The sequence below is a fragment of the Dermochelys coriacea genome, chromosome 2, assembly GCF_009764565.3.
Source record: "Dermochelys coriacea isolate rDerCor1 chromosome 2, rDerCor1.pri.v4, whole genome shotgun sequence".
Taxonomy (NCBI): Eukaryota; Metazoa; Chordata; order Testudines; family Dermochelyidae; genus Dermochelys; species Dermochelys coriacea.
The window spans coordinates 196598493-196610636 of NC_050069.1; the positions used below are offsets into that span (position 1 = coordinate 196598493).

The 12144-nt window shown below is 39.1% G+C and overlaps 1 protein-coding gene across 1 annotated transcript in view; it reads right to left on the reverse strand.

The window, feature by feature from the left end:
* The window catches only part of RBMS3 (RNA binding motif single stranded interacting protein 3), a 782080-nt gene continuing 769936 nt past the window's right edge, over positions 1-12144 (reverse strand). The window contains exons 15-16 of the mRNA XM_038392245.2: positions 2504-2584; positions 1-132 (exon numbers count right to left, since the gene is read on the reverse strand). Coding sequence (XP_038248173.2) covers positions 1-132; positions 2504-2584 — 213 coding nt within the window. The remainder of the gene's footprint in view (positions 133-2503; positions 2585-12144) is intronic.

Genomic DNA, 12144 nt, shown 5'->3' on the forward strand with positions numbered 1-12144 from the left:
TTACTTAGACTGTTGGTAAGAATATGCAGGTGCATGTTCACTGGATGTTTCCACTGTCATCTGTTGCTGTTGACCACTGGCTTCCTGTGATGAAGATGCTACTGTCTGCGGAGAAGTCTCAGCAACGACACCCTATGGAAGCAAATAGGGACACAGGTTTTACTGATATTAATCACATGAAGGTGTTCAGCACCATCTCACCACTTCTTTATTTCTGTGTATCAGTACCATTGGTTTGCATTGTTGAGAGTGTCTGAGATAGCAGAAACCACATGCGGACATGACATAAATGCTATCAATTTACAAGAAGATCTGGTCTGGCAATGAGAAACAACCTCAATTCATAGAGTACCTGGAGCACTGTGCTCTAATATGCAGTAGTGAAAAATATCTACACATTATGGGGGAAATCCCAGCCCTGCTGAAGTCACAACGTTTCCACTGACTTCAGTGGAACCAAGATTTCACCCTGTATATGTTATTTTTATTACATATGCATGGTTGATCTGTTTTTACCACCTCACTTACACTGACTTTACTTTGGTCTAACATCTGATTTACACTGGTGTGAGAGCAAAACCAAATCCCACAGGATTTTGCAATATATACTGCTGTAACACACAGTGCAGACAATGTAGCATGCTTTGAACAAGTGTATTTGCATTGATGTAGTGTTTTTATTTAGAATGTTTTCTCTTTTAATATAAATTTAAGACAAACTAAAGATTTTACCTAATAGGACGTTGCACTAATGAGGCTATGAGGCATATATGTATGTATTCTACATTATATGCATTTGTCTTGAAAACCTGCAATTACAATGATTTCATTGATAATTTTGTTTGTCCTATTTTGGTATTTTTTAGTTTTTTACATTTCTATTGGCTTGTGAAATTAGCCATATTCTGTTTACTTCTGTGCTTGTGTGCATCAACCACGTCAATGATACCAGCAGCGCTCTTCTGGGATTAGAATGTGGTAGTTGATTGCACTCTGTAGAGTCAGAAGAGAGAGCACAAAACACTCAACTTTGTTGTTATCGGAGTCCTAGATAAACAATGGGTGATGCATTTTAAATCTCTGTGACAGAGTGGTCAATTTCTTTTTCAAAGGTTCTTAGAATCCACTGCCTGCCATGCTGACCAATACTGGCTCACTGTTTCTTTGTAAGCTCCTGTCTATCTGCGTCCATCTGTTGTCTCTTGCCTTAGATTTAAATTGTAAACTCTTTGGGGCAGGGGACAGCTCTTTGTTCTGTTTGTACAGCTCCTAGCACAATGGGGTGCTCGCTCATGACTAGGGTGCTATGGTAATATAATAAAATAATAATTGCCAAATTATAGCAAATTTTGCAGCAGGTCTTCTACTTCGTTCCTTTAATAATTAATAAGGCTATTCAAAGTAGTCATTATGTAGTCATTAAGTAGTCATATTTACAGCAAAATCTGATTTAGGGTGAAACTGATGTGATGAAGATTTAAGTAAGACCAGCTGAATACGACAAACAAATAAACAAACAAAAACAAACAGTAGGGGCCTTTCCTATCAGGTTGTAGATCATTTGGTATTCAGAGAATTTGAAGCTATGGAGATGGGAAAACTATGGTGGATCCACTTGACTGCGGACGGAGAAGTGCCAAAACAACTGCTCGAAGAGCATCCTCAACTGGCCAACTCGTGGAGCAATAATAGCATCAACTCCAGAGAAGAGACAGCCGAAGACTAAAGTATTGAGACAATAGTGCCCCTCAGCTTATCACAAAGTAGGGGAGAAGAGGTTAAAAACAGAAAGAAGAATACAAATTTAAGAGTAATAGCATCTTTATTTCCCAAGCCTCCCTCTTGTTGTGTCAGATGCCCTTATGAAGATGCACAGCAGTGGAGGTTGGGCTGAAGTGCTCCCGGCAGCTTGTGCTCTACAGGGTTGAGTAAATACTTACTCATTAGAATGTCATCAGCATGACTCAGCCCCAAGGAGGGAGAGAGCGAATCCTTCCTCAAGGATGAAAAAGCACTCAGTCAGTGCAGCATCCTCCACGTCTGTATGTACAAGAGGAAGGTTTCCATTGCTCAATCACTTTTTCTGGTTGCTGTATGTTTTCAGCAGTTACCTACACTCACTAAGGACTGCATCAAACCCTCTTGCCATCTTCTCTTCTGGAATCTCTTTGGGTTTGTGGTTTGCTGGTTGGTTTTGTTTTCCTGCATTTTCCCATCTCCCTCCCAAATATATGAAACATCAAGAATGGTTTATTCCATTTCCTATGCATAGCAAAACAAATGCAAAAACAAGAGCTCTTGCAGATCTTCCAAAAAAAGAAAAGAAAAGAAAAGAAAAGAAAAGAAAAGAAATTTCAAGTGCAATCCCAAATCTAAGAGCAGCGTAAGGTCTGGTTTGATAGAGCAACATTAGACCCTTCTTGATATACAACAGGTTCAATGAGGAATAGGTTTGTGATTTGTCACCCCTTCACCCTACTTGCATGAATGGAGGTAAACTTACTTCAATGGGGACAGCTGTTGCAGGCACAGGAGTGTACTGGGGAATGTAGGTCCCTTGCATAGGTGCAGCAGCAGTCATATACTAGAATAAGTCAAAGGCACATTTATATTAGAAATAGAAAACCACAATGCAACAACAGAAGACTATATTAGACGCATTACACAGATTTGGTTACAGTACAGAAGATATTGGTTTGTATACACTATATGCCACACCATTATTTTTTGCTAATAACTTTACTTAATGGTAGGAAATCGGCAATTAAACTCATACATCGTAACCTGCTTAGCGATGGCACATATGATTGAAAGCAACACCAAGAGATCATAGTATATAGTGCTGATGGATTTTGATTTTATTATTTTGTCGTATGCTTTATAACTGGAGAGAGTCCTATTTCTACATAAGAAGAAAATACCAAGGAGACACAATAACATCTCACAAACACATTGATTATGCAGAAAAGTCTCAGGAAGCTCTTGGAATCCACATTTTTAAATGATACCTACAAAAAACAAACAAACTTAGGGCTGAAATTAGCATGCTTCTTCCATACTACTCTTTAACCCTGAACATGGGAAGAATCAAGTCTATGGGAATATGAAGATCAGGAAAGAACAGGTATCTGAGAGTTTCTGCTTTTTGTACTTAGGGGCACTAACTAAATTTCCTTCTACATATGAATTATTTTTAATATCCAGAAAGCCTTTTTAAATATCACAAAACTTTGCCAAATTATTATTCTGTCAATATACAGTACTAGCTTCTTCTAAGATATTCTCTCGCCCAAGCACTACAGGAAACCAGTCCTTAATTATGAGTGGATGCGAATTTCACCATTGGTACAGCATTATTCTCTTCATGCACAGTATTGCTTAAGCAGTTTTTGGCTGAATGCACCAGATTGTTCAAATGCTCAGATGTCGTATCAGTATTAAGTTGTCAGATCTAGACATTGTTCTTACCCAGTCCTATCTGTGTACTTGGACAAAAATCACAGAGTATGCCCAATCTCACAATTGTCTGGATGGCACCTCCAAAATGTTGTCTCCAAAGATGCCCTAGAGATCTGAACCTACCCAGGATGTATTTGATGAATTTTAAAATGAGTTAAACAAAGCTTGGGGGTTTTTGGCTGAGTTAGGAGGTGCTTGCAGGATTTTTTCCACTGATTATTGTGAAATACACGTTTCAAACTTTTTCTCAGCTCACCTTTAAATTAACTGTGTTGTTTGAAATGTCCACAGCAAAACTGCACTATGAGAATGCAAAGAGGGGTGTAACAGATGCACTGCCCAAGAAATGTTTGGGGTGCAGAAATGGCACATACAAGAATACTGAGGGCAAAATTCCACAGTCCTTGCTTAGGTAAAAGTCCCACTGACTTCAGTGGAAGTTTTGCTTATATAAAAACAGTGAGTAAGAGTACAGGATTTAAGCTCACATTAGTGGCACCACATTATATACAGTATTTGTAAATAATTATAATGATGTTGTTGAAATTCACTGCATCTTCCTTGAATATGGTCAAAAAGAGACAGGAGTGTCACTTATCCATATTACGTCTGCTTCCTGCCACAACTTCCTGATGATATTTTTTTGTTTCTCTTCAAATATAATTGTTACAGATTGAGGAGTTCAGGGTTTTCTTGGTCAATGTCAATCAACCTATGACATTTAAGACAAACATACCTGTTGTACTGCAGCATATAGTAGGGCTATTCTCTGGCCATGAGCATTAGTCACGGACAAGAATATTATTTGAGTGCGAGTCCGTTCAGCTTCTATTTCATTCAGTCTGCTTTGTAACGCTGCTGTCATCTGGTGCCACCCTATATGCTTGACAGTATTCTTCCAATTTAATTGTTAGCTTTTACTTGAAGTACTCACTCTCATAGTTCCACAAAGCCTGTTTTAAATTCTCATTGAAGTTTGTTTCTCTGAAGCAAATTATTTTTAAATTAAAAACGTCTATGAAAAAAGAGAAAAAAAAGCAGTTCTAGGCAATATTGTTTTCTTTTAAGTTCTTCCTGGAACCCAGCAGAAAATCAGCATATGTACTCTGAATCACTAGATGTGATTATCCCTATCGTCATCTTAGTTTGCACACAAATAAACACAACTAAATAAAATCCTATGAGGCCTCACAAAATTATTAAAACACTTTTAAAGTCAGGCCACTTTATTTGTTTCAATATCCTTCAGTAATGAGTTCCACAGGACAAGTATAGGAGGTATGCATGCAATATTTATTTTTATTAGTTCTAAATGTACTACCCTTTGGAGTACAAGAGAATCAGGAGTATTCCCAGTTCTGCCACTGACTCATTGAGTGACCTTAGGTAAGCTCTTTTGTCTCTCCATGTATCATTTTCTCCTTCTGTAAAACCTACTTTTCTTTTTTAAGTGCTTTGAATTCAATGGATAAAAAGCAAAGTGGGCCAAATTCACTGATGGTTTAACTCCGCTGACAGAAATGGAGCTATACTGGCAGAAAATTTGGCCCCATAAGCATTAAGTGCCAATCTTGCAAACAGATGCACCAATAGATATCTTAGGGCATGTCTAAACCGGGGAGGTAATGTGCTCTCCTGGGGTGCATGTTGCTCATTAATTGGTCCATGAAGATCCTGCTAGTTTATGCTAATTGTTCCCTAGTGTGCTTTAACATAGTACTGTTTTAAATGATACTACATTAAAAAACAGTAGGGGACACTTAGTGCGCACCAGCAAGGTCTACATGGACCAAATAATTACAACACATTAGTGCACTTTAGAAATCACAGCTCTCAGTGCACACTGCTGCTCCATGTACTCTGACTCTTAGATTACTGCTCATCTATTAGCTCCTCACTACACACATTCACCAGAACCATCAGCTATCTCTTAGTTACCCATTACCAGAGTATTTGAGCACCTCATAATCTTTAATGTATATGTCCTCACAATACCCCTGTGAGTTAGGGAAGTGTCATTAACCCCATTTTACAGATGGGGAACAGAAAAACACTGTTTGTGCCAGAGAACAGAATTAAACTTGAGTCTCCCGAAACCCATCTTAGTACCAGAACCACAGGATCACACTTTCTCTCATCAAGGATCCAATGTGGACCCCTTAATGCCCACACACAGTCCAACTGCTTTCCATAGGACTCTGTGCAGGTGTTAGGGTCCATACTGGTGGATCTGTTTACCAGACTGGAGATGAAAGTAAGGACTGAGTGACCGTTTTTCTAATAGTATAGGGGGAAAGGTCAAAAAGACAAACTGATCAATTTTTTCTATGCCCACCATCCTTGGGGTTACCTCAATCAAAGCCACCCTGATTTCTCTCCTTTCTAAACTAGATAATCCCAAGCACTTTAATTTCTTGTCATCTGTGCTCTACAGTTGGTTAATCTCTGAAAGTGACTGTAAGATGGCACCGAGGAGGTTTCATGTTGACTTTGTCTCAGTAATTTCCATACTAGGGGATGGACTGTGTCCACTGATCTCTTTCTGTATTGGGATGGGACCTCAGCTCTCTCTGACACATCATATGCTTCTTCTCCTAAACCTTATGGAGTGTGGTGGGGTAACAGGTGGGCTCAGACTAGTGCTAGCTACCTTGGGGAGTGGGGAGAGGTGGAGTACAAAACTTCCTTCCCTCCAGCCTCACAGAAATTCTGAAGAAAAATTGAAGTTGTATTATCTTCTCTGCTCAAATTCATGTGTGGTAGGGATTCTGCATTAAGAGTGTTCCTGGAGGTAGCCATGGCTCAGGGGCTCCCTAGTGGTCCAGCTCCACTGGGTTTCTAGAGGCCAGAGCATTAGCAGAGTCACAGGGCCTCAATGTAGCTGGTCTCCCAGGGGTCCTAGGAAATTAGCATAATTTGGGAATAGGCACTGATGTGGGGGAAATCTCTGCTAGGATATTTGCAGAGATTTCTGCTACTTAAAGCCACTCTCACATATTTTACTGCAGGAAGTGGAATGTGAGTGTGAGATACATACACATTTGTTCAGCTTGTAAGTAAACAGATGAATTAACTAAAAGGAAAATGAAGTTTCATTGCTGCCAAAATGAAAACAGGATTTGAAAATCAAATGGTTCTTCTTTTTTCTCATGTGCCATCATCTGGAATGGAGATTCTGCAACTGGAATGTAGTTGGTCCATTCTGACTTGTGCATATTCAGCAGAATGGCTATCGCTCACTGTCCCAGCACTGTATTGGCTTTTTGACAGCAAAATGAATAGCAACTCTAAGACACTGGGACCAGTAAAATAGTGTCTGTTTGGAACAATCATTTTTGTGACTATAACTATATTTTAAAGACTAACAATTTCCACCAAGAAAGAGAAACAGTGTTGGCAGTGCTGATGTTTCTGATTTCCCTTTAAACTGCTACTTTTTCACATACTGCACCCAGAGCACCTTTGGTTTGTGCTTGCCCTGTGCAATATTCTAATGCACATCTCAGGATGTCTGACTGCTTAATTTCAAGTCTTGCTTATTATAGACACCAGTTTAGCTTTGATTGATTCATCTGACACTCCCTTCTAGGGTTTTTGTTTCTGTCTGAGGACACAAAGTATAGAGGACAAAAAGTCCCAGAAGTCTAACAAAATGTAAAGAAATATATACCTTTTACATCACATAGTTTTACAACCTTTAAGACTGTTATCTATTGATTTGTCAGAATGTTTATAGGTCTAGTTGTTTCTTATATTGCAAATAGAAGAAGCCTGTTGGACATGAAGAGTTAACTCTCTTGGCCACAATAAGTCTCAGGATGTGCTACATCATGAAAGCTGAACAGGGATGGGTGGCATAACAATACTGATCATACTTCCCAGGTTCAGACATCACAACATCAGAGGAATTTGGAAAATACCAATTAATATCTATGTTTAATTATATTCTAGATATAGACTCTGTAATTTTTATTCATACTGAGTGGTATTCGTTCATCTGAGTAGTCCTACTATGGTCAATGGGACTACTCACATGAATAAGTACTACCTAACATGAGTATAAGGTAGTACTTGTTCTTGTGGCCTTTAGACAGAAAAAGAAGTGTGAAAAACCCACATTGGTTCGTTCATAGCCGTGAGTCTGTTTTACAATTATTTAAGGATCAAAAAGATATAGTGAATCCTGGGAAGATCTTTTCTCTCACTGTAACAATTTACATGCTCACCACAATACTCAGATACTTTTGAACTCAGAAACAAATGGAGGAACCTATTCTCATTTTGATGAGCACTTACATGAGTACAGTCCTACTGAAGTACACTTAAATGGGACCACTTGTATGAATAAATGCTAACCAGTCTGACTCATGTGAGCAAGGGTTCCACAGTTTCACTCTTAGTGATTATTTGTGCTGTGATGAAATTCACATCTTGTGTGTGCTGGAGTACACTGATAATAGTGTTTTAGGATCCACTGAATTAATGCCAGCTCTTACTTATGATCCAAGAAGTCTAGACACTGCATCAGCAATAGAGCTACGTGAAAACATTTGTATTGCTGGAGAAACTGATGAAAGTCACACTGTTGCTGGATACATTTTAATCATAAATTTCTCCCTCTGGGGAAAATCGCCTTCCTGCCTTAGAATTCCCTCCCCGGCATGGTGCAAAAGCTACAGATTCCCTGAATCTTGCGAACCTTGCTGGTTCAGGCTTTAACAAAATATAGAATAAAATCCCTTCTCTTTGGGGCATTCTGCCTCTGGGTTCTACCTTCTCATCTAGGAGTTCCCAGTTCCCTGATGGATTAAAGTATTGCCTCACTGTGTTCTTTCAGTCTATAATTCTGGCAAGATGGAGTTGAAGTTCAATGGAATACAGCTCCCAGCAACCATAGCTTCTGACATAACATACAGAGACTTTCTGATTTTGGGACTCAACTCTAGAAGCCCTACAGAGCTGTGGACTCTGCAATTTTTCTATGAGTTTTAGTGATAATTTTAAAATTCCCCATTAAAAAGATGTGAGAAACAAAAATGATGATTTTTATATATAGCTGTATTTCAATATTTTTCTCCACAGTTATAGTGGTCTTAAATATAATATGATTTTATGACATAAAATTACCATAGCGTGGCCAAGAATAGCATCCTTCATTCAACAGATCTCAGTCACTGGCCTATCTCATTCATTGTTCAAGAAGAAACCAGAAACCTTTAGAAGATTTCAACTCCCTTCCCTGCTGCTCATTAATACAAGGGGATTTACAAACACCAACTATCACTTCCCTTTCAACCTTCCTAATGAGAGATTACCTAATTCTCTGAGCAAGTTAGATGAAGGTGAAGAGAAGAATACTCTCTAGTTCCAAACTAATCTCCTTTTCTCTTCATGAGCTCTAAGTATCCTTCAAAAATCTTTACTTTTGGAAAACAGAGCAATGAAAAGGTGTTAAAAGAATAGTGCAGATGAGCTAAGAAGTCCCTTATATAATAAATCTTTTTAATTTCCCAAGCTCAGGTCTGCTACTAAAGCAGAGTGAACAGCATTTTTCAGATAAAGGATATTTAATCCAAGTGGAAGTGAGGAAGTGAATTCAACCAGATTGATACACATAGCCATGAACCACACCGGACTCCTCGTTGTTTTTGTGGATACAGACTAACACAGCTACCCCTCTGACACTATATAACTACAATCCTTTCTATTAATCCCTGAGGAGGAGGAAGCCAAGACTGTTAAAATATTTTCAAGTTAAGTGTTCATCAAAAATGTTTCACCGGAAATAACCAAACCTGGGTTTTCTGACATGGCAGGTTTGAATTGCCTGCTTATTTTTGTAACGTGTTATTGATCTTTTTGGAAAAGCAGCAAAGTGCCTTCTCGATGCTAACAGTTGATGAATGTGTCTCACGGAGGCTATCTCCAAGAATCTAGTCTTAAAAGACGTAAACTATTCTACCCCCAATAAGCGAGTTTCCAAGCAGTTTGGATGAATTTATTGTTAAGACAACGTAAAAGAAACATTCCGAGTTGTTACATAATGACTCCTCCTGCATCGCACACTTTTCCATTTCTGTTTTAACAACATCCTTGAGTATGGACAGCTCAAGGGCCTAACACTGATACAGATGTAGCGATGTAATTAAAAGCTGATAACTAGATGAACAGAGAAGGAAAGGCAGAAACATAGGAAAGATAATATAAGAATTAGTATTTATAATTTATAAATTTATAATTTATGAAGCAGAAAGAATTTTACGATCACCTGTGTGGAAATGAATACACAGATGAGAGATATGATGTAGTGAGCCACTGGCATATACCATCGAGAGTACACCCATGAAGCCCATACAGGAGTTGAAATACAGTATTGCTCTTTCCTTTGCCCCTACAAGATTCCTAGAATCCAAATATTTCTGTAAGTCGTAATGAAAGCTTTCTATAAAAAAAGGCAGTTTTAAGGCTTTTTGCTGGATTACCTCATTAAGAAGAGCCTTATAAAGGAATCTTGTATGCATAACGTTTTAATCAGATCCATCAGTTACATTAATATATGATCACAGAATGAGGGTAACAGTACCTTCAATGGAAAATGAAACTGCCAGTAAACGTAAAGAAATATAGTTTTAGCATATTACAATACAAATGTTATTTTACATGGGAATAGAAATCAGTTCAGTTCACATCCTTCATAAATTTACATGATCATTAGTTAAGTCTGTGTGCGGGACAGGGAAGGGCATTTTTGTGAGATTTTTTTTCTATGTACTTCAAAATCTTGCAATTCATACTCAGTACCTACCGAGGGAAAATGAAGATCAAAATCAGAGGGTGTTCTGCCAGAGTAAGGACTGATTAAGAAAACTACAGGATTTGGCCCTAAGTGTGCTATTTATCCATTGTGAAAGGGTGTAATGGCATGGTACCCACCACTCACAAGTGTCCCCTTCTGGTCGGATGTGTCTGCAGTCTTTCAGTTTATGGTGACCCCTGTTGGTGGTTTCTCAGGCAGGTTTTCACTGACTCAGCCCTCCAGCTGAGTCACTGGCTGTTTGTGAAAAAGAACAAATCCCTTCCGGTCTCTCAGTCTTTAACTTGTCCCGGCCCTAGTATGGGCCATATCCACAGGGCTTCATCCCTGGAGACACTTTTTTCCTGAGGCCCTCTCTGGGTTCAGGCCCAGGAGACAGCCAGGAGCACCTTCTTTGCTCCCCCAGTCCCTGCCAGCAGACTGATCTGTCCGTGGTCCTTCAGCTCCTTCAGACAGCCAGGAACACAGTTCTATCTCCTCCAGCTCCAGACAGCAACTGACTTTCTCTCGCTCTGCAGCTTGTTATGTGCCCCTCCTGGGCCCTGATTGGCTGCTCCCTGCAGTTCCTCTGATTGGCTGCTTCCCCTGCAGCCATGCTAGGCCACTTGGAGGACTTCTCTTCTGCCTCCTCTCTGGAATGGGATGTGGCAGGACCCCAAGATTCCCACAGGGGGCCTCTGGACCTAGTCCATCCCATCACAAGGGATTACTGAAATGTGTCACACTGAATCTATTCCATGGCAATCTTACAGTGAAGTGGAAATGCACTTTTTCAGGATGCTGATTAAGTGGATTTAACTGTACTGTCAATTCACAAGTCAACACTGATGTGCTATACTATATAGCCAGGTATTCAGTGCTCAAAGTGACCAGAGGGTTACAGGATTGAGCCCCTGCATGTTTTAGCAGCAGAAACAAAACACTGGACACCTCAGAAATTACATAGTTCTTACACTTTCCCTTGCACTAGGGGAAAAAAAGAAGATGCAAGAGACTGAAAAAAATCAAATCAAATGCTGAAAGAAAGAGAATGATGCAAACAGACAATTATTATTTCAAGGGTTTGGATTATCCCTCATGCTATATTCCTTTCTCCTTTACCAAATTATCACTGTGCTCTATTCCCCTGCTTGGATTTATAGTGCAATTTTACAAGGGTTCCACTACTGTGTCCATCCCATTTTGAGCACTACATGTCCTGAGTATTACATACTAATCAGGCAAGCAGCTCATGCGTTCTGTGCATTGTGGTCAGATGTCTCATTTAGCTGGGAAAATGTGATAAGCAGCTAGTGCTGATGAAATGTGAGAGGAGTGATCTTTCATGCTGACTTTAGTGCTGAATACCTCTTAATACTGGTAGGTGGTTAAGGCCTAGAGAACAAGAACATTTTAAAAAACAGCAAACAACCTTTCTCTATAATGCATTATTTAATATAGCTTTATGGGTGTGTGTAGTACTTATTTCCCCAGGAATTATATTAACAATGCTTGAAAGGCCCGTTGAAACAGATGTGCTTTGGTGTTGGCTGAACAGCAGCATTCCAAGGCTGTTCCTTGTGTGGTAGAGCTCCAGAGGAGACAGATCCTGCACATATACATTTAAATGATACACAATTACCAGTCTGTACCGATTCATGCCTAAACTCCCTGTGCTATTCTGGGTAACACAAATATCAATAGTATGTATTTTAATGTAAAGCATACTTAAAGTCAGTGCTGAGTGAAAAACAATTCAATTCAGTAGAAAAAAAATTAGGGCTGTCAAGCAATTAAAAAAGTAATGGGGATTAATTGTACCATTAAACAATAGTAGAATTTATTTAAATATTTTGGATGTTTTCGACATTTTCAAATATATTGATTTCAGT